The 22,579-nt window shown below is 40.1% G+C and overlaps 3 protein-coding genes and 1 long non-coding RNA gene across 6 annotated transcripts in view; 2 read left to right on the forward strand and 2 right to left on the reverse strand.

Moving 5' to 3' along the window:
• The first annotated feature begins 38 nt into the window (after positions 1 to 38).
• loxl3b (lysyl oxidase-like 3b) lies at positions 39 to 15,473 on the forward strand. 3 transcript variants are annotated; one of them, XM_025055621.1, is made up of 16 exons: positions 39 to 542; positions 2,697 to 3,044; positions 3,345 to 3,508; positions 5,068 to 5,285; positions 5,768 to 5,833; positions 7,479 to 7,535; positions 8,065 to 8,272; positions 8,547 to 8,727; positions 10,610 to 10,764; positions 11,206 to 11,376; positions 12,979 to 13,138; positions 13,450 to 13,693; positions 13,784 to 13,899; positions 14,105 to 14,241; positions 14,508 to 14,619; positions 14,702 to 15,473. In XM_025055621.1, exons 2-16 carry the CDS (start codon positions 2,705 to 2,707, stop codon positions 14,773 to 14,775), a joined length of 2,403 nt encoding a protein of 800 aa, XP_024911389.1. In that variant the 5' UTR covers positions 39 to 542; positions 2,697 to 2,704; the 3' UTR covers positions 14,776 to 15,473. The 3 variants fall into 3 exon arrangements, with proteins under 3 accessions (XP_024911389.1, XP_024911388.1, XP_024911384.1); XM_025055620.1 differs by lacking the exons at positions 5,768 to 5,833; positions 7,479 to 7,535 and adding an exon at positions 1,336 to 1,446 and having other exon boundaries at positions 44 to 542; XM_025055616.1 differs by lacking the exons at positions 5,768 to 5,833; positions 7,479 to 7,535 and having other exon boundaries at positions 44 to 542.
• Positions 15,474 to 16,899: 1,426 nt separating this feature from the next.
• On the reverse strand, positions 16,900 to 18,415 carry mrps26 (mitochondrial ribosomal protein S26). Its single transcript, XM_008315252.3, has 4 exons — positions 18,044 to 18,415; positions 17,683 to 17,829; positions 17,486 to 17,609; positions 16,900 to 17,337 (listed from the first exon to the last, which is right to left on the reverse strand). Exons 1-4 carry the CDS (start codon positions 18,262 to 18,264, stop codon positions 17,206 to 17,208), a joined length of 624 nt encoding a protein of 207 aa, XP_008313474.1. The 5' UTR covers positions 18,265 to 18,415; the 3' UTR covers positions 16,900 to 17,205.
• The window catches only part of LOC103382437 (uncharacterized), a 32,829-nt gene continuing 28,627 nt past the window's right edge, over positions 18,378 to 22,579 (forward strand). Inside the window, exons 1-2 of the long non-coding RNA XR_521928.3 lie at positions 18,378 to 18,473; positions 19,021 to 19,177. This is a non-coding gene — a long non-coding RNA (uncharacterized LOC103382437). The remainder of the gene's footprint in view (positions 18,474 to 19,020; positions 19,178 to 22,579) is intronic.
• On the reverse strand, positions 19,585 to 22,444 carry neff2 (neuronal intermediate filament family member 2). Its single transcript, XM_008315232.3, has 3 exons — positions 21,285 to 22,444; positions 20,874 to 20,998; positions 19,585 to 20,659 (listed from the first exon to the last, which is right to left on the reverse strand). Exons 1-3 carry the CDS (start codon positions 22,290 to 22,292, stop codon positions 20,599 to 20,601), a joined length of 1,194 nt encoding a protein of 397 aa, XP_008313454.1. The 5' UTR covers positions 22,293 to 22,444; the 3' UTR covers positions 19,585 to 20,598.

Consider the following 22,579-nt stretch of genomic DNA (forward strand, 5'->3'; position numbering starts at 1 on the left):
AAAGCAGTAACATATGTGTTTTTCAGAAGAAGTGCGATAGTAATGGGTACACAACACAGGTCGGTAGTAAATCTTCCCCAGATACAGTGATCGTTGGGACAGTCACGTACTCTTAGTCTGAAGGAATCCACGTTTCTCTGGCTTCGCAGTGCAGTAGAGCCCTGCCATGAAAGAGTTAGTGTCTTTTCAAGGAATCAAATCCGGCCCATTCCATCCTCATTCTCCTCCTCCAACCACCCGCCTCCTCCCTCTCCTCCTCCACCACCACCTCCTTAGCCTCCGTGAGGTCTGTACAGCTGGCAATTTACAGACAATATAACGCAGAAACTACTTATTGGCTGCTTGGTGGACCACTGCACCACGAAATGGTGGCAGTGAATTAGTCGAAGACGTGGAGAAGGATATATGTTCCAAGGCTTGTTCTGTGTGGGATCATTTTGTGGACATCTGGACTGAAGTTTCTGAGGCTCAGCTTCTCCAGCTGTTTTCACTCTCTCCACTGGAACCGTTTTAACCTCCTTATACTGGCACTGAAAGACACGGTAAGACTGCTTATTTATTAATACTGTGGAACTTCAGTTTTATCCATTCCTAGAAGAAACTGAGAAAATTCCATGGTCTGTGTTTACCCCAAAAGACTTTATTTAATTGACCAAATAAAATAAACTATATTTGACCATATCAATGATTTAAAAAATAAGGATTAAGTTGTATTTTGGAAATGACAACTTTGCCCATGTTTACTATATTCAAACAAACCTCAACCTTTTAAGGCTGCTCAAGAAAGACAAAAAGTAAGGAATGTTGGAAATAAAAAAACAAATGAAAATCTGAATTGTTGGCAGTGAGGCTCTGGATTCTAAACACAAGTTCTACTAATTAATCTTATATTTGTTGAATTTTATGTTTTCGGTGTAGGTAAAAACATCAACCAGTGTTTTTCTTCCATGTTTAATACGTATACAAATAATTAAAGGAACATCATGAAAACATAAACCCAAAACTGTACAAAAGGATACAATTTAGCAGAGACTTGGTGTTAAATGTTTTAACTTGCGTTAAACCTGAACACTAACAGGTAAATGGTCGTTTTAAATATTTAGTATTTTGTGAAACACTTGTCTTGTTACTTGCAATACAGGTTATTTAAAGTATATTGTCTTTTACCTATAACATTGCACAACACAAAGTATTTGCTATTAGTTATTTGGGAATTAGTTAAAGAAAGCAAATATCTGCAGTTTTTTTACTAATTGCACAATGCAGAAATTAAATATTGTGCTGTAAGTTTGTGATTAGCCACGAATGCAGTTAAAGAAAAAGATTTTCTTCCAGATGCTACACAGCTGTTTTCCTGGAAGTAAATTGGTCAAGAATTAAACTTTGGGTGGGAACCAGGGACCGCGACACAACACTTAACAGTTGGACTCAACTCTGTCATCTCTGGTAAAGATTTCCATCCTATTGTCTAGACTGAGATGTATATTTGAACAGTGGCTTGAAAGTCAACACAGCCAGTTCTAACACTGTCTGGAGTTATTTGGAGACAGCTTCTGCTTCCTGCTTCCTGCTTTAGTAAAACATATTAAAACTTAAAAACGTATCATCTTTTAATCATGCTCCGTTCATCATGGTTCCCTCTATCTTTGTGATGTGGCTCCCAGCCATGATGAACGGTTTGGTTATGAGCTCGCAAATTTCCTGTGAGGTCATCGACCAGCTTCAGGAAGAAAAAAAAAAAACTCTACTGTGGCCCAGTGAGCTTATACTATGTACAGAAATTCAAACCTCTGGTAGTGGGGTAATGTTTTCATGCAGCTTCGAAGGATAAGACTTTGTGATGACCAAAAGTGTTCAAACTCTATTGCTGCTAGGTTCATATGGGAGACCTGATTCTTAAGCAAATCTGTTTGAAAAAACACATCTGTAGAGAACAAAAGAAAACAAGAAGCAGTGGTAAATGTTTGATTGAACAAATGTGTTGTCCTCGCCTACTCTGAGCTGAAACTGTTGACCCTCTGTCATAGTTTTGTAATGGTTCATGCCAGGGAACTTAAAGTCTTGGTTACTATTACTATAATAAGTTAGAGATACTATTACTCAAAGACAAAATATACAGCCATTTTATAAACTCTAGTCCAAGTGTGTTCCATAGTGTAGCGGTTAGCACGCCTGCCTCGCAAGCAGAGCGCAGAGATTCCTGGCCTTGATTCCCAGAGGAAACCACATGCTTAAAAGCGTCTGCTAAGTGCATAAATGACAATGTAAGTATTAAAAAAAAAAACAACACAATTCCTTTCTGCTTTACTTATTAAATCCCGAAATAAATCCCCCAGCAACATATAATAATAATAATAATAATAATAATAATAATAATAATAATAATAATAATAATAATAATAATAATAATATCAAGTTACATAATGGAAATGTCCAAAATTTACATAAATACAGCACAGGTCCATGACATGGTCATCAAAACCTCCTTTAGATTCATACTGAGCAGGTGTTTTGAATTACCCAACATGTTCACCTTAGTCGTAAGTGAGTTTTTACCACTTTCTTAGACTTTGGTCATTTATCAAATTTCTTCTTCTTATTGTTGTTATTATGGTTACTTATAAAATTCCAACAAAAACATAAAACTGTGTTCTTTTTCTTGTCCATCTGTCCTGTCTCGATGTCTTCATTTGCAGCTGAAGTCATGGAGAAGTCAAAACGGGTCCATTACGGGTTTGCATTCAGCCTCCTGTTTGGGTTGTGGTTACCGTGCTGTTTGACTCAGACAACTCCGTCAAGCTCAGCCACGACCGCAGTGTTACCCTCAGCCTCCCCTCAGCCCCAGAGCCAAAGACTAAAGGTCAGACTGGCTGGATACCCCCGAAAACACAACGAGGGTCGGATAGAGCTGTTCTATAAAGGAGAGTGGGGAACCATCTGTGACGACGACTTCTCCATATCTAATGCCAACGTGCTCTGTCGTCAGCTGGGCTTTGTTTCCGCTACAGGCTGGACACATAGCGCTAAATATGGCAAAGGTCAAGGTACGATAACATTTTACTTATATTTGGTTTTATAGATTTCGTGAACATTAATACGTAAAAGTACCAACCTTTCTTTGCATGGCTGTTACTCAGTGTTCCCACATGATATAATGATATCTTTGGACAAATGGGTTTGAAATATATTTTAAACGCCACATTCAGGATTCGGGGAAAGCTGTTATTCACACCTCCATTTAGTTGCAGCAGCAGTGTAACAGGCAACCCAGTGTCCTGTCCAGGTCCACGCCTGGACTGATGACTTTCCACAGGATCTGCTCTCACAGTTTGCTGTCTGTTCAGGAAAAATCTGGCTGGATAACGTGCAGTGTTACGGAGGTGAGAAGAGCATTGAAGCTTGTAAGTCCCGTGGTTGGGGAAACAGCGACTGTACTCATGATGAAGACGCCGGGGTGGTGTGCAAAGACGAGAGGATCCCTGGCTTTTTGGACTCCAACATTATTGATGTAAGTTCCCAAAGCATATATTTTACTGAAACATATCAAATAAATGTGATGCTGAGAGTTCATTATATATAACAGGAAAAGGCCCATGAACAAGACTTTTATGGGGGAATCCTGCTGTTCCACAACCTACAGCCACATGCGAGGTGTGCTAAAAGCAACTTAGGGTGAAGTCTTTAGACACATGGAGCTGATTAACTCGGCTCTTTACTACTGTGTGTCTGAAAGTGAAAGCTCTGCGGACGTGATGCAGGGATTTCCAAATAAACAAGAACAGCATCCAATCCTTTCAGTGGATCTATTTCCAGTGAGTTGACCTGAGCAGAGTCATGACCTTTGCACTTTTAGCCATGTTCATCCAAATAGTTGATGGTTTTTGCAAAACCTTTTTGCTAAACTTTAGCATAACATCTAACATAACATCTCTACTCTCTACATACTCTAAACACATGACATTGCCGGTGCAGCAAAGTGTTTAACTTGGTGAGAAGAGACAGAAGAAAAAAATGCAAATGTTTGTTGGAAAAAAACAACACTTTATGATTGATTTAAATTAGCAGAAGCTAAACTGTGCATCTGGTTCAGATGGAACACGTAATGTTTGGTGAAGACTTTGTTCTGGCTGTTTCCCAATTTGATATGAAATATGAAAATGATCCTAAAATGACTCAAACAAAATTTTCTTTGAGTTTCCTGTCCTGGTCTCAACTCCCAGTTTGGGCCATCACACACTTTTCCACACACACTTCAGCCACATGCTCCCTGATTGGAATGATCTAGGTCTGAGGCAGGAGTGTTTTAAAATGAACAAATCTGAAGACGAAAGCCTTCCTGGACAAACAGGAGCCTAAACTGTTTGCAGCTGGACATATTTAACATTTTTGCACCTTTGATGTTGGCTTATGTAACTGATTGGTCATGGGTACACAAGGTTGGCCTGAGTCTGGGCTGAACTGACCGCTGGAAACAGCCTTAATAAATGAATGGAGCTGTGGCTGTTTAAAAAAAAAAAATACGTGAAAATATTTGAATAGGTCTGTGAGAGTGAGAGTGGGGATAAAACATACTTACTGGGATTTGCTTCACCATTAATGCAGTTGTTCAGTACATATGTTTTTTCATCATGTGCTGAGAACTTAAACTTCTGGTCTATCGTTTTGGCCAGGTGACAGGCTTTTCTCCACGTTGGAAGTGACTCAGTGTTCCACAGGCGATGACAAAGACTCACATGACTCCAGTTTACTACGTATGAGCTGTTATTGTGAGATTTAGCTATAAAGTAACTCAGAGCCAGTCATTGTGTGGTCTCAGTCTAGTCAAATGGTGGCTAGCAAGTACCACGCAGTCCGTAAAGCACTGGAGAGTGGCCCAGTCAGTGGTCATCGAAGAGATTCAACTGAAAGACTAAAGAATCCAAATCCTACAAGTGACAGACCAAGAGTGCACAGCCAGTGCAGAGTAATGTGCAACTCACAATGCATCAGATGTGTGTCTAAATTTGAGTCTCCAGGAAAACAGTAAATGTAATTAAATGTGTGTCTCCATGTTTTATCTGTCATCAGGCTCAAATGATGGAGAACAAAGTGGAGGAGGTGAGGCTGAGGCCTGTGGCTGCTGTGTCCAGGAAGAAGCTGCCCATCACTGAGGGTGTGGTGGAGGTGAAGTACAAAGATGGCTGGGCTCAGGTCTGTGATGTAGGATGGACCATCAAAAACACCCGTGTGGTCTGTGGCATGCTGGGATTCCCAAATGAGAGGAAAGTCAACAAGAACTTCTACAAGTGAGTGAATGCAGCTGTGACCTCGTTTTCATTCAAACGCCTTCATTCTGGTAAACCTATAAAGAAAATGTCACAGTGACAGCTGTGGGTGTGAACACGGCTGTATCACCTGATCTGCCAACTCCACCATCTTACCCTCTAACTGTGTCAGGTCATTTTACTTACAAGCTACGAGGAGTTTGATTTCCTGTTAATTAGCCATTGAAAATGTCTGGCCCAGCTGATTAGACATCGTCAACATCATCACCACGCAGCAGTCACATCTCATCCTGAACGGATGCAGCAGCTCATTAACTGTATAGTATAGTAGGACATTGAGTCTGTAACATTATACACCTGTGGAATGTGAAAAATGCTGAATTAACCCCTTCACGGCCTGAAGAACTGTCTGTGCAGTCTGTACAGGAGTGTGTGTGTGTGTGTGTCGGTGTGTCGTCTCTTTCTCCTGTATGTGATGGAATGTGGCCGTCTCACTGTTGCAGACGTCTGAAAAAGCGAGCGGCTCAGAAGGTCCCCAGTTCAAAGGTTAACGTTTCAGTGGGTGGAAGGTACACAGTCGTGAGGAAACTCACCGTCCGTCTCCATCTGCACTCCTGCAGTTTGTAGCTTCTTGAGTGTGGACAGTGGGTTTTCTCTTGTAGTAGAGATCATTTGGTCCTTTAGCTCCCTCTGCTACATCACTGACACCTTTCCCTCAAATATATCATTTTGTATGATGTGCAGCATGTGACTGGGTTAAATAGATCTTCAGTACTCTAATGTCAGGAACTCTGTTTTTCTGACCCAGTCTGTTTCACATTTCCTGTGACATGGCACAGATTTGTTTAATCTTTGAATAAATCAAACAAACACATAATGTAGAATCTCAAATATATATATATACACACAAATATATGTATAAAACCTTCTCTCTCTCTTTTCTCTCATTTATCTCAACCTGTGCCATGTCCACAGTGGTATATTTTCTTCCCTGAAATTAATACTAAAATGAATCCTTCAACTAAAAAATGCTTGACTTTAATAATACTTACTATTGTCACAGTTTGCTTTGTGATGGTTGGGTTGTACTAAGTAATCCTGGATATTTGTACGTACTAATGACAAAGGTAATCTGATCCCACCGACCACTTGTAATAGTTTTTGTTTAATTCATCTCTGGCTTTTGGAAAAATGATATCTTTGAGTGTCAGCAGCTCAGGAAATCAATATTTCCTGATCAATATTTTTGACAGTTCTGTAAAATCCTCCAATGAGAAATTGGACTCTTTTCATTTCAACAAATCCCAAACAGATTGTTCCCCACGTAGATATGTTTGGCACTGCTGTTATGATTTCAAAAGTAGATAAAAATAAAGACATTAGTGACAAGTCGGTCCCAAAATTCATGTTCAAAATTTAAGCCGCTGAATAGTTAACCCATTGTTGACTAAAGCTTGATGCTAACGCAACACTATTCCCATCCAGACTTAAAGCAAACCAGTGCTTTTGTACCTCACAGTGGTGACCTAGGGTTCATGATAACACAGGAGACAATCTAAAATTAGATTTTTTTTTTTTACTAACAAACAGTTAAAATCTAATCTAAATTTTTTTTTACTAACAAACAGTTCATTGTAATATTTATGGTCAAAGGTTAATTGACACAACTATACAAAAATCTATATTTTAAAATATAGATTTTCCAATTCCTCATATTTTAAGATCAGTAACATAATAATAAGAATGTATAAACAAAACTAATTGCATTAGCTTTTATATTTTCTAAGTTGTACAACATATTCAAATAGGCCAAAATATTATCGATAAAGCTAAAACAATAAATGACATGTATTTAAGCATCTTTACTAAAACATGTGTCCATCTATTTTTGGCCATCCTGTGTGCTGCAGAGATACATCAAAAACGGTTTGATTCTCTGCCACAGTTGTATTTATATCAATAGTGTTTGTAAAGGATTTGTCACTTCCACTAAAACGACCCAAAACATAACATTTGACCTCAAAATAACCCGTTGTTCTGTGTTTAACCACAGTGTTTGAGGCAATTCCTTTTCATCCTTGTTACTACAGTGTTTGCCATAATTGTGCACCATTTCAACCCTTCATTCCTCTGTGTTTTGTTTACTGTCATTTCACTGTTGTCACCTCCTTTTCCTTTCCTCAGTGTGCAGTCTAACCCCTGTTTACTTTGCAGGCAGCCACCCAAAGCTAAAGCTAACTCTAAGTCTAAACAGAGCAGCCCAGGGAAAAGGTAATGTAAGGACAGCTTAGAGTTCAAAGTAAAAGAGAAAGATGTGAAAGCATGGTGCTCTCACTAACAAACACACAACAACAACACAACAATAAAAAGCTAATGATCTGAGCCACATTCTTCCCCTTCATTCTCAGCATCTTCACTGCACATGTCAGGTTTAAAGGCAAACTGAGTTTCAGACAAAACCTTTATTTAAACCAGACAGCTGACAATTGTAATAATACAATTCAAACTTTTTCACAATTTTAAACACTAAACTTAGTTAATTAAAAATGCAAAACATTTTTACTTTTTGTATTTTTATTTTTAGTGAATGTTTGAAGCTGAGTGGCACTTTTAAATGAATGAGTGTGTGTTTAATGACATCAAACAACTTTGAAAGTTTTCTTTGAAAGTTCAGGTTTCATTTCATCTATTTGTCCACTTTTATTTTTCATAGTGACATTTTATAATGTTTCAGTGATCTTACGTTTTTGGGGGATTGTTTTGAACTGAAAAGCATTGATTGATTCATTCCTTTCTTTAGGTTGTATTTGGAGCGTCAGAAGAACCACTTCCACATCCACTCCGTGGCCTGCACAGGCACAGAGATTCACCTAGCAGCCTGCCCCCTGGAGTTTACCAAACCAAATGCCACGTTCACCTGTGAGGGCGGCATGCCTGCTGTGGTCAGCTGCATGCCGGGGCCTCAGTTTATGCACAACAGCGGAATTAAAAAGAAACATAAAATTTCGGTAAAGTAGAATTTAATTTTCAAACTTTTAAAGCCTGTGTTTAATAGTCCAAACATTTAACCAGAAACTGAAGGCAATTTTGTTTATTTTATGTTTGTTATTTTATGTTGTATGTATGTTTAGTTTGACCTTCAAACACATCAAGGGGAAATGTGAAGTGTGTGAAAAAACATCTCTCAAATGTAGCGATTCTACAGTGGCTTTAGTCTATTAAATCTTAAGGATTCATTTTTCTTTATTTTATCCATAACTAGTGTGTTTGTAAACTCTTCAGAGCACCGTGAGGCTAAAGGGAGGAGCCAAGGTAGGCGAGGGCCGTGTGGAGGTACTGAAAGACAACGAGTGGGGAACAGTGTGTGATGATCGTTGGAACCTTCAGTCGGCCAGTGTTGTCTGCAGGGAGCTGGGCTTTGGCACTGCCACGGAGGCTCTGACTGGAGCACGTATGGGACAAGGTCAGAAATATATCATCAGTCTGTGGTTGGCTAATGAGCATCAGGAGTGAATGTGAATCTTGAGAAAAGGCAGATTCAAGTACAGTGGAACTCTGTGTACAAGTAAACGTCTGTAAAACGTTTACTGAAGAAGAAGAAGTGGGTCATTAGCTGTGTCCTGACCTTATCTCTAACATCATCTCATCACCCTGGAGAAACGATTATCTGCTCTCATCAAGTCCACATTCCCAAACAGCCTCCTCATATTGAACCTATTAATAAGTAAAGGAATGCTGTGAGAAAGGACAGGAAGTTAATTTTTTTTTCTCTTGAACCCAAACATGAGCCACGAGTCATGAAGAATGATTACAGGCAATAAACTGAGTGTGATTTACAGAGATTTTAACATCTGTAGTTGTTTAAAAAGTCTGACTTTACTGAAGGATGACAACGAGTCATTATTTTATACCACTTTGTCTACACGTCTATAGTTGTTCAGTTTTTGAGTTTTAAAGTCTGACTTTGCTGAAGGATGACAAAGATTCATTATTTTATACCACTTTGTCTACACAGCTGCTTTTACCACTGCAGATCATAACCACCATCAACAGCTTCAGAGGAAAATTGTTCAATCATATCTGGTCCATTATTTACACTTCTCACAATCAAAATAACTAAATGTTTAAATCTGTAAGTCCCATAAACTGAACATGAGAAATGAACAGAGCTCCCTTGTTGTAGGCTATAACTGATATGAGAAAGCGCTGCAGAAAAAACTCAGAAAGACAATAGGAAGTATTGCTCCTAATCAATAGTTTATTGGGCAATAGTTGCCTCTGTCTTAAAATTATTTAATATAAACATCATTTAGTTTTCCCTTAAAATTTAAAACTAAATCATGACTTCACAAACATTATTGTTATTTGCTGACGAAAACCTGAAATACAGTCTCACTGGACAAAACCCTGGAAAATCTAAATATTGTTATAATATAATATAATATAATATAATATAATAATCCATGGCTTTGTGCTGTTCCCTCTCCAGCAGCACCCTAGAAGACTGCCTATGTATGGCCTATGCCAAAAGCAAGCTCTGTCAAAACATCGTCTATACAGTCTGTAGTAAAAGTAGTCAGAATTTATAAAACAAGGCTTGGTCATTATATGGCACCCACATTAGAACGGTGCCACCTTTCCATTTAAAAAAAACTGAAGCCACTTTGAGCTTCCAGTCAGTTTTCCACATTTTAAATACGTTTGTGTGACACAAAATCTTGTTCCATATTTTGGTAAACTGTCTTCAGATTCCACCAGAGCAGAAACCAGCAGTCTTAAGAAGGAGATCTTTATGAGTCAGTGCGTGTGTGTGTGTGTGTGTGTGTACACTATGAAACAGTTCTCACCACAGAGGAAGTTTACAGCAGAGGCTGGTCAGAGAATCTCTTTGAGGCAGCAGCATGGACAGCAGTGAGGTGACTCTGCTCAGACAGGTTCTTAACCACCACCTGCCTGAGTCGGTCCAACAAATATTCCTCAACCGGGCTGGAGTCGGAAACTAACGCACCTGAAGGAATCTCTTTCATAGAAATGACTTGACCGTACATCCAGCTTTTGGTCGCACTGTAGAAAGTTATGGTACGACCTGGTGGTTTTGTTAGAGGACAAGCATCACCATCCAGTCCTTTTAGTTTAACAGTAGTGTGGAGTTTGTGTAAATATGACGCAGTTTATGTCAGACAATAGGGAATAGTTTATTTCCCGGTGTTTTGCAGTGAAATACTTTATTCCTCTAATATAATATGTAAACATGGCTGGTTTTCCTCTGAATGGCTCCAGGTGTAAACTGAGCTTTCTGAATCTAAACCTGTTATATATACAGTATGTATGATGTTTTGGTCTAGGAATGGGTCCGATCTACATGAACGAGGTGAAGTGTCTTGGCCAGGAGAAATCCATCTGGAACTGCCCCTTCAAAAACATCACATCTGAGGCCTGTAAACACACAGAGGACGCAGCTGTACGATGCAACGTACCCTACATGGGCTATGAGACCACGGTCAGGGCGTGTCTTATCTCTAGACTACTACCTTATGGAAATGTCAGGAAACAGTGTTTCCTTGTATTATTCATTTGTCTGCACCTGAACTGAACTGTCTGTCACTTATGACATAAACATAGAGCTAATCATCATTTTCAATCTTGTTCTTCACTGCTATCAGGAAATCGTTTTTTGGGTTATACATATTATATTCTGAATAATGACCACATTTTTTCTTAAGAAAAAAAGAAACATTTCCTGACAACAGTTATTTCTCTCTAACATCTAATTTTTCTGGTGATGCAAAAAGTAAAAACCAGACTAATGAACTGAACTAATCAAGGCCTCATGCAAATACACACAGAGTGTGGGATAATTGAATCTTCATTTTTGTCCAGCCCACCTGTGTATCTGTATGCTCTGCTCCCTAACTCCTATCCCACCCACTCACACACACAGATCCGACTGACGGGAGGACGAACCCGTTACGAGGGCCGTGTTGAGGTGCTGAGTGAGGACGCTAATGGGACACAGAGCTGGGGTCTGGTCTGTGGGGAGACCTGGAGCACCAGGGAGGCCACAGTGGTCTGCAGGCAGTTGGGCCTGGGCTACTGTAACCAGGCCCTGCAAGTAGGTCACTGACATCACAGACACACCTTTGACCGACAGGTTGTCTCCTTTAAAAAAACGGCCCCACCGATGGCAACAAATTGAGGGTATTAACTGGCCCACATCTAATAACAAGTGGATACCAAATTAGTTTATTTATGTTCTCTGCATATATGTTTATATATATTTCAGATGATTCTGTTTTTGCATTTTAAGTACAAATAAATCTTAGATAAGCTTGAGCAGGAACGGTCCAAAGAAATCTGTACTTGGTTGTTATAACCTGAAACAATATCTGAATATAATATAATATCTGAAGGTTAGACAGTAGAATTAACCATAGAGCTGACTACTCTTGGAATATACTTGGACATACTACATACTATTAAATGACAGTACATTATATTTTCTATATGGTAAGGTAGAAGCTTCTTTTCCTCCATGGAAAGATCTGTTCCATGAGGTAAGAACCAAATATAATGTTTGATGTTACATTTAATCCAACTTAAAAACCACTCACCACCACTGAAGCCCAGTGATGACCTCATCTGGACGCCCACATTAACATTTTCCCCCTGGTTGTTAAATCTTTAACCACACTGCTACTTTAACACATGCTCTGCTGCTGCTGCTGTTGCTGCTGCTGCTGGGACAGCCGAGGTTAAAGCCCCGACAGTTCAGAGACAAGACAAGAAGAGGCGACCTCACTGACTCCCAGCAGGATCTCTCTGCAGATCCGGATAGTGGGCGGCCGCAACAATTATGAGGGCCGGGTGGAGGTTCAGGTTGGCTCCAAGTGGGGCACGGTGTGCAGCACAGGCTGGACCACAAAGGAAGCCATGGTGGTTTGCAGGCAGCTAGGGCTGGGCTACGCCATGCATGCTATCACTGTAAGTAGGAGAGGTTTATTCAAAAGATTGGTTTAACACAAGTGTAAAGAGTGTAAGAGTTATGGATGTTGAATGAATGATAATCCAGAACAATCCCATAATCATTTTCCTTTGATGATGACCATTAAATATTTATATTTACATGTATGCATTTAGCAGAAGCAAGAGGAGGATTAACAATCCATCTAGAATAAACACATTTGATTTAATGTTTATATTATTTAGTGTTATTTGGTGCAATTCTCACATTTAGGCTTTTGTTGACATTTCAAACCTGGGTTTTTTGGTTATTTGGTGCAATTCTCACATTTTTTAGGCTCTTGTTGACATTTCAAACCTGGGTTTTTTTAATTCCACATTATTTTTTATACTATTTATTTTGAAACAAACAAAAATGAGACTTAAAGAAGAACTAAACTACAGTAAATAGACGGAAATATTTCTTACTCTGTGTCTTCTTCACAGTAATACCTTACACGAAAACATTCATACATACAAAACATATTTTATAACACATATATAACTATATATATTTTAACTTTTGGAATAATTTGAAAGTTGAGCGAAGCTAAGGTTCCATCATTCAGTCTTCACACATATTCACACATAACCTGTTAAACTGAGGCCAAAACTGACTGACCAACGTCTGTTCCTCACAGTAGTGACACCAAAACAAATGATTTGTGTTATTCTCTAATGCTGTGTTGTTTTCCTTTGTCTCAACCACTGTAAGGAAACGTGGTACTGGGACAACAATAACGTGACAGAGATGCTGATGAGCGGACTGAAGTGCACGGGCAGAGAAGCATCTCTGAGTCAGTGTCAGCGACACAAAAGTGTCAGCTGTCAGAAAGCAGCTGCAAAGTTCTCAGCAGGAGTCATCTGCTCAGAGAGTGAGTCAAGAGAGCAGTCTTTCATATATTATATTTTTGTATCTTGATTTATTTGATCAAACTCCAGAAGATAATTCTTCTGAATCTCTTGGTACCTGTTGAACCCGACCAAGCAGTTTGGATCTGGTTGATTAATCCACAGCTACCCTGTGATTAATGTGATTCAGTATGCCAACCTCTCGACAGTCCTAGTCTTTTCCTCATGTAAGTTAAGAGTACATTTTTAGTGTTATGATTTTCTAGTCTTTTCCTCATGTAAGAGTACATTTTTAGTGTTATGATTTTTACTTCTTCTGTCTCCCTGTGTTCAGCGGCCTCAGACCTGGTGCTGAACGCCTCTCTGGTAGAGCAGACAGTTTACATTGAGGATCGTCCTCTGCACATGCTCTACTGTGCCGCCGAGGAAGACTGTCTGTCATCAACCGCCTCCAAGGCCAACTGGCCGTACGGACACCGACGCCTGCTGCGATTCTCCTCCCAGATCCACAACATTGGCCGTGCTGACTTCAAACCAAAGGCTGGACGACACTCGTGGGTCTGGCACGCGTGCCACGGGTAATGTAGCTCCATTTTATTTATTTTTTTAGGTTTTACTCGTTTTTAACAAGTTAAAAACTTAATTGAACTTAAATGTCTATTTTACAGCCACTACCACAGCATGAACATTTTCACCCACTATGATCTGATAAACGCCAACGGTACTAAAGTAGCAGAAGGACACAAGGCCAGTTTCTGTCTGGAGGACACTGACTGTCATGAAGGTCAGCCCAAGCTTTTTGTTTTTACTTGGATATGGTGATAGAACTGATCACATTTTAGGGGTTAAACACTAGGCCAGCGTACCATCCAAGAACACAACTAGCACCAATGTTTGCTCTTAAATTGACTTTAGTTTTCATGGTCAAAACTGCTTGGTGAATGAGTAACTGCGAGCCAACTTTTTTTGGATTTCATCTACCAATTCAGGCATTTCCAAGAGATACGAGTGTGCTAACTTTGGTGATCAGGGCATCACTGTGGGCTGCTGGGATTTGTATCGACACGACATCGACTGCCAGTGGATTGACATCACGGACGTCAAACCTGGAAACTACATCATGCAGGTGACCACACCATGCTGTTCGCTGTCCTCCTGATGAATTCTATTATTAGTTTGTTGGTGTTTCAAGTCATTTGTTCAGAGAAGGACAGTAGAAAACTTTTACCAGTGGCAGGTTTTGCAGCAGAAACTCCAAGCTGAGCAGACTGTTACCTCCAACAGCTCACCAAAATGTAGATTCATAATTACAATTTAAGGTTCCCTGTTGTGTTCTGTGTTCATATGAATAAAAACACACATCATTTTTTACATCATGAGTTGTGATTCCAGGTTGTGATTAATCCCAATAATGAAGTGGCTGAGAGCGACTTTACCAACAATGCCATGAAGTGTAACTGCAAATATGACGGCCACAGAGTCTGGTTCCACAACTGCCATATTGGTAAGCAGTCTCACACACACGCACACACACACACACACAGAGCCTTCTTTTAATCAGTTTTCCATGTTTTCTATCATTGCAGGTGATGCATTAAGTGAGGAGGCAGAGAGAAGGTTTGAGAAATACCCCGGACAGCTCAATAACAAGATTTCCTAACTTCACGACATGATGTGACAGAAGTGAGCAGTAACAAGAATTAAGCAGTTTTCAGAAAAAGGAATCAAATTGTGGAAGAATTGGTAGTCTTTTCTTTTGAGTTTTTTATACTTGAATATTCAAGTTTTTCTTCTTTTTTTTCTACATTCTTCAAATGTGAGTACATGCTAGTTTTATCACAAAGTAGGAATTTTATACGGCCAGTTGTACAGTCTGTGTATGGAAAATGTACAGACATTTATGGGATGATTTTTTGAAGCTACAAATGAATGCTTTATTTTTTATTATTTAATATAACCCGATTCAAACCTACAAATTAAAGGCATAAGCAGCAGCAGATGCAGCTGTGTGGAGGCTTTACTGGGCTTACATTTACAGTAGTTCCAGTAAGTGTTGTATTTACCAATAAATGTCACCGAGCTCAAAAATACAAACAAAGCTCTATACCGGGTGCCTTCACAGCATCTGTATTTTATGAATGTATTTATTGTCAGTAATCTTGATGCTCAGAAGTAAAACCTCAGAAGAGGCAAAGTGACAATAATCAGCATATAGATTTAATATCTGCATATTTTTAATATAAAATGTTAGAGTCAATGGGTGAACAATCAAAATAAAACTGCAATTATTTTGAATATTTCCTGTTTGTATGCTGATGTAGCCACAGCTGCTACACCCAATAAAAACTGAGGAATGAATCTGGTTAGTTTATTAGTCTTTAAGACATTATTGACTCTTTCAGGTTTCAAAGAAGGTACAGTACTAAGGTAACTAATTCCAACTGTATCTGGTTTATATATTTATCTGAGCAGACACTGAATTTGCTGAGATATTTTTGCCATATTTGGTCGGTTTGTGTCAATGGGGTCAAAAACTGGCTTAAGATTTTAGATCATATAAACTGTAAAACATTTAAACTCACTGATGAAAAATGTCATTGTCTCTTTGTCTGATTCCAGAAAAAAATAGTTTAAAAACAAATAAAGTAAGAAAATGAAATGCTCTTAAATGAGTATTTCTTAAAGATCATAATGTCAGAAATCTGTTTTTGAACGCCCTTTTTATTTTTTATTGACAGATGCTAAATGTTTGGACACACACAGAACTGTTAACTGCTGAATGATTCTCAAACCAGAACCATTTAATTTAAATATATAAATATGAAGACAATTGTATTTTTCTTGTAAATTCTTGATGACAGATCTAAATAGGTCTCCATCAACTTCACTGAAATGTGAAGTCATGTTCGTGACTCAGACGGATGTGTGGGAATTGCTGAGGCTAGAGTTTACCTGTAATCCACAGTTAATCTCACGTTTCACTGCCAAATCCCAACAAGCCCATTAACATGTTACATTACAACAGTTACATTGCCCACGTGTATGGCGTTTGGACGACGTTCAGTTGAAGTGGGTGCAGACCAGCACCTCGATAAAGCAGCATAATTGATGTCCACTGACTTGTTTTTTCTGCAGCAGGATTAAAATGGACTGTTTCCTTTTTCCAACAGGCAAAAAACATTTATCCAGCCAATAACCAATAACCAGTTGTTGTATTTCAGTTGGTTCTCTCCTCACTAGAGTTCACCGCAGGGTCTCCACAGATCACTTCAAAACCTTTATCCCATCATCCTTCAAACCTGAGAATTAGTCCTGATTCGTCATTTGCACGTGCACTGCGTCACGCCTGTCTGTAAACGTTGTGAAATCAGCGCCACTCACAGGACAGATGCCCGCAGTGCAGGAAAAGAGGATTCGCTGCCAATACAAATAGTAACTGCTGTTACATCTAGGCTAATGTTTAAACTCCCACCTTTAAAATGTCTGATTTAAAAGTTAACCTTGAGCGTTCGAGATAAAGGCGTCGTTTCCAAACTTTCTCCTTTGTTGATAGGTCTGTTGAACTGCATTTAAATCAGTACAGTCAGTTCAATTTCCCCATTGTATAATAAAGAAAATGTTGCAGTTGAAATGTATTTGCCTTGCTACGTCCCCCAACAATAGCTCTGCACCCACCAGTTTGGGAACCTCTGACCTAAAGCTTCTGTCATTCCTAATATATACTAAATTAAACAAAACCTTCTTCCTTTCTTTTTCTAATATGTTAAAAAATAGTTGAGAGGAATGAATAAACATTAATTTACTTGTACATGTACATAACAAATCAGGGCAGACAGAGTTGATAATGAAACATAATATGTTGACAGTACAGGAACAAAGATAAAAAAGGGCATGGACATGTGATCATTAAGTTTGACTTCACACTGGTTTTCTATTAACTGTATCTTCTCTACGTGTGGACAAATCCAGATATTGTGTGTCAATTATTTGCAGTACTGGCAACTGTCCCATACCAAAAGTTTTTCACCATCTGTCTGAGAAGTGCCATCAGTCTTTCTGTTGATCCAGATACGCACACTCTTCTGTTGCTTCACTGCAGCACCGTCTGTTTGATGACTTTGCCTTCTTTGTTGATGGCAAAATTGTAATTCTTTGGATTGTCCAAAGCTTCTTCTATACGTTGATCCACATTCTCCAGAGTGATGAAGTTCTTTACATCCTCCTGAAAGAAGGAAGGTGTGAGCATGAAGTTAAAGAGAGCCTGTGATCAGAGCTGCAGATAAATGCCAGACTTTAATGGTCTGTCATAGTAACCAGTTTACCATACAATTGATTCTTAAAACAAAATAAAATCTCTCAAGGTTTCGTACCTGCAGCTGTAAAATCACCATCTCGCTCTCTTTTATGGATTCTTGTAATTCTTGCTCTTGCTTCAGACTCTCCGCCAACATCTTCTGTTCAGCTTCTACCTTCTCCTTCTGGAACCTGGAAATTCTATAAAGCACAGAGAAGCTCAGTGTTTAACACTGATGACAGTTTGTTTTTCTAACCTCACCTTAATTCTCACCTTAATTTCAATATACGCACCTTCTCCTGGTTGTTGAATTCCATTAGAGCACGATGCTCCTCAGCCTCCTGCTTGGCCCTCTCCTCTGCCTGAGACCCAACCTCCTCCTCATACTTTTTACGCAGCACCTCCTCTCTGAACTCCATACTGAAGAAACACATTTGATCACATTAAACCTGTTAATTCAAAATCTGATAAACCATGTAATTGTATAAATGTTTACTACCATATTTTGCATTGCAGTGCCCAATTAGCGGTTCGATTAATTGATCAAACACATGATCGTCAAAGTACATTGATAACAGAATAGTTGATAATTAGTCGCAACCTTGAATTCTGCATAGAGGGGTTTCGAACCTACCGCAGCGCGTTCATAATCAACTTGTACTCCGTGTATCTCTCCTTCAACACCACCATCTCTACAGGGTCTACCGGAGGAGGGACTTTAATTCGTCCCACCTTGGACTTGGCTACCGGGTCGTTCCGAGACTTTCGGCCGCGGACACTCTCCACGAGCACGGTGCACCTGGGAATGAGGAGCCGGACAGCCCCGACGGTCCTGCGGGTGATGACCGGGAACATGACGATGATGGAACTAAATATACGAGGGGAGACTATTTAAACGAGGACTCTGTGTCGCTTATTACAACCTCATGCCGTTTTATAACGATACGATATAACTTTGACTCGGGAACGTTTTCAACAGACCGAGGCTGCCATTTTGTTTCCCTCTGACCGAAGGAAGTGGTTAGTGACGGGAGGAGACGTTTGCATGTTATCGCCATCTACAGGTAAAAGCATAGGCTTCTGAGGCTTTTGTTCATTTAAAATATAGTTGTTTATTGTTAAAATGTTTTACAATATTGCACTAAATTTGTAATAAATCAATATCAATATAAATAAATCAATAAATTCGAAGTTTACGAAGTCTGGGGTTAGCAATATGGCTAAATTAGCAGCGACAAACAGTCAAACAGTTTTTATAGTAGTAGTTTATGAGTCCACTGGAAGGTACCAACCGCCCTAACCGGGATTCGAACTTGCCCAGGAGGTGAACCCTGGGGTTTCACACCAATGACAGAGACATTGCCTCTGGGCCAAAGCGCCACTTAAACAACAATAATTTTTTCAAAGTTATATGTAAAGATGTATGTTCATAAAATCCCTTTACCTTTTAAAATAATTACCTGTAAAGGACTAACTGTTTTCTTATCCAGAAGCAATTTCTGCCTCACAGTGACTTTCATTTGTCTGACTCCAGCACCAGTCTTGTGTTAACATCAGCTCAAACCTACTGTCTTTTGTCCACATAAGAATAATAATTTTTACTTTCTCCAGGACTCAGTGAGATGCTGGACTGGTGTCAGCCTGATGAGAAATGATCCTGCTGAGGTGGTCAACCACCACTTTACAGCCAGCGCCACTCTGCCAAGAACATGGCATGATGGGAAATGGTGCAGTGGTCCCGCGTGTCTCCTCTGTGACATTGGAAAAGGTAAGAGGAAATTTAACCGAGGTGTGATATGAATTAAAGGGATTCTGTACTTTTATTCTATTATGTTGGATCATCGTTGTAGATCCCAATGCTTCTTAGATTAAACATTCATTAAATCTTCTCTGAGGCACTTGGCCAACAGACAATGAATGTATTTACAATCACCTCATCAATTATAAAAGGTGTAACCCACAAAATTTGGTTAAATCACCTTTGAAGTTTACAGTGTTTATTATTTTTTCGTCTGTGTGTTAAAATGCGCTATGCATTGAAAAATATAACTACATTAAAATGAAATTAATTCATTTAACCTCTAGAATACCTCCCATGTGTCTCTAATTGATCCCATGAGATCCCTTGTGTCTGGTCAATGAAATACCATGAAAAAATAAACCAGCAAGGCAGTGTTTTATTTAAGTTGCATGTTTATTCAGCTTGTTGCAGACTGTTACAGAAACACCAAACATAATGGTGCAGGCTTCGCAGTGGTGTCAGAGATGTGAAACACCATCAGGTCTCAGACTGACAACAAGGAGCTTCTGCTCTTATCTTTCAGTTTCATAGTTTTATCTTAAAGGACAAAAGAAGAAAATCTAATGCAAATAAGCTGAGAGGCCCACTGCATGATGATAAGGAGAAACCAGTAACAGTATTGTAGTCTTCCAGAGCATTTACACATAAAACTAAGAATTTAAATACATATGAAGCCAAATAGGATAAAACTAAGTCACTCTATCAGTAATTGTTTGGAGGTAAATGCAGGGGAAGAACAAGTAAGAAAGAAGACATTTAGGTTAAGTTAAAATATTTTTTAAGGTTACTGGTCCTCTCTACAGACTACAACTACAGAACCAGAGGTACAGGACAAACACTATTGATTGGTTTGAGTTCCGGGTCAATAATGCTGCAGTTTTTCTTGCAACACTTTGAACACAGATAAAGTCTAAGCATTGAGAGTTAAAAGGAACTTCTTTTTGCCCTCTTAACAAACAATTGGTCAAATGTTTGCACAATGAAGGGTCAGTGAAGTTTGTCATTTAACTCTGCTGCTTGGAGTTTATTGTGCACAACCCCAAAGAACTCTGGCCAGTCAACAGTGCAGTTCAACAGAGCCATGAAACTAATGCAGTGCAGCCACTGTGCATTTTATGGTACGGTTCACCATCGTCTTGACGCTTGATGTCACAACGTGTGTAGAAGAAGGGGGACCTTCTGGGTGGGACCTCTTGTTCAGCACAAGGGCACGACTGTCTTGGGAATGATGAGCTTTGGTTTGTGGAGTAAAGAAAACAAACATTTTCAGGAGAACAGATGAGAGAGGGATGGACAAAAAGGAGAATGATTAGGAGGAGATCGGGTCTGAGGAAGAATGACGGGGTATGAAGAATTCAGATTTATGCCAGGCTGGTGGCATGTAGGGTTTAGTTTAGAGCTGGAAGAGAAGGGTAGGCCAGGCGGATCTCCTCCCCTTCCAGAAGTTTCCTGAAACAAAAAACATGTTTTTGTTGAGCCTAGTTTGTTTGAGAACCTTATCAAATATAATATCAATGTCACACATTATTTGAGTCTATAGAGAAAAATGAGAAGACCAAAACTAGACACTAACTTTTGAGTTTACAGCTACACTGTAGTATCTGTTTTTAAGGTGTTATGTCTTAGTCTGGTAGTGAGCCGATGAGACTCGGTCGTATCTTACCTGTATGCTGCTATTTCAATGTCGAGTGCCATCTTCACATTAAGAAGGTCTTGGTAGTCCCTCAGGTAGCGCGCCATCTCCTGCTTGGCCTCAGTGATGTCATGCTCCAGCTCACTTATCCTTACCTGTAGAAAGAAAAATATGATGGGGTTCTGTTGGGTCAATAACATGTCAAGCCTCAAATCCACTGTAAATACCTAGAATGACTCATTCATCATGTGTGTTTGTAGTTGTTCACTACTGATTGGAGTTGACCAGTAGGTTTTGACTGATTCTGCAGGAATACTTTAATATAGTTACATGTTTATTGTCCTGCCTCCAGTTTTCTGTTTTTCTTGAATTTATTTTGACATCAGAACCCTGTTCTGCCAGTAAACCTTTTAGACCAACTGCTAAAACATCTTCTCTTACCTGATACTTTGTCACCTCCTTGGCCTGTGTGTCCTCCAGCTCCTCCAGCTGCTTATTTAGGGAGTTGATGACGTTCCGGAGAGCTTCGATCTCTGAGGAGCGCGTCTGAAGCAGTCTCCTGTACTCCATGGTCTCCTCCCGGATGGCATGCACGGCCTCGTTGTTCTTGCTGGCCACCTCTGCCACACTCGTGAACTTGTTCTTGTACCACTCCTCGGCAGCCTGCATGTTCTTGTTTGCCAGTCGCTCGTATTGTGTCCGGATGTCTCTCAGAGCGTAGGAGAGATCAGGCCTGGAGACCTCCACGTCCACACTGATGTTCACCATCTGCAGCTGGGCCTGCAGCTCCGCCTGCTCCTCTGCAAAAACTTTCTTGAGGAACACCATCTCATCACAAAGAGAGACCACAGTGGCCTCAGCATCACAGTTTGACAGTGCAGCCCTGCTCGCCTCCTCCTTGACACCGTGCAGGGCCTCCTCAGCATCTCCTCGCCTCCTTGCTTCCTCCTCGTAGCGCTCCTTCATTTGCTCGTACACATCCTGCAGGTAGTCCCTCTCAGCCTCCATCTGCATCTTCTCGCCGTTCTCTGAGTCTACCATAGCCCTCAAACTCCTGACTTCCTCCTCGTAGATCGCCTGCATACGGGATGGTTCATTCTGCCACCTTCTCAGAGCATCGAGCTCAGCCAGCAGGGCCCGGTTCTGCAGCTCCAGGTGCCTCACCTTCTCGATGTAGGTGGCAAAGCGGTCATTGAGGTCCACAAGCTGCTCCTTTTCCTGCGAACGCAGACCCAAAAGCTCTGTGTTATGAGAACTGACCTGAGCCAGGCTCATTCTCTCTGAGCCATCAGGCAGGGAAGAGGAGGCCAGCCTCACATTCCTCTTCCCCGATGAAGCAGCCCGAGAACGATAGCCAAAGGTGGACATGGAAGATTTGATGTTGGTGGTGTTTCGGGAGCTTCTGCAGCTGTCCCAAGGGCGTCGGTAGGAGTAGATCTCGTAGCTCATGATGGATGGTTTTTTTGTTGTGTAATTTTTTTAAGAAAAGTAAATGGATGTTGTTAGTTTCAAAAGGATTTTTTATGTCCCCCTTGTTCTGCACACCATCAGTGTGGATGAGCGAGCGTTTTTGCACTGCACCAGCTCAGTGATGCTGCATATCCTGAGCTTTTATACAGCAGAGCTGCTCCCCCTCCACCACAGAGAAACACCAGTGCTGTCAGCATCCAGTGGGCCAATAGCAAACTGCTGCAGTGAGCAGAGAGGAGGCATGCTCACCACCATAGCAGACAGAG

Source organism: Cynoglossus semilaevis, chromosome 1, assembly GCF_000523025.1.
Source record: "Cynoglossus semilaevis isolate Cse_v1.0 chromosome 1, Cse_v1.0, whole genome shotgun sequence".
Classification (NCBI taxonomy): domain Eukaryota; kingdom Metazoa; phylum Chordata; class Actinopteri; order Pleuronectiformes; family Cynoglossidae; genus Cynoglossus; species Cynoglossus semilaevis.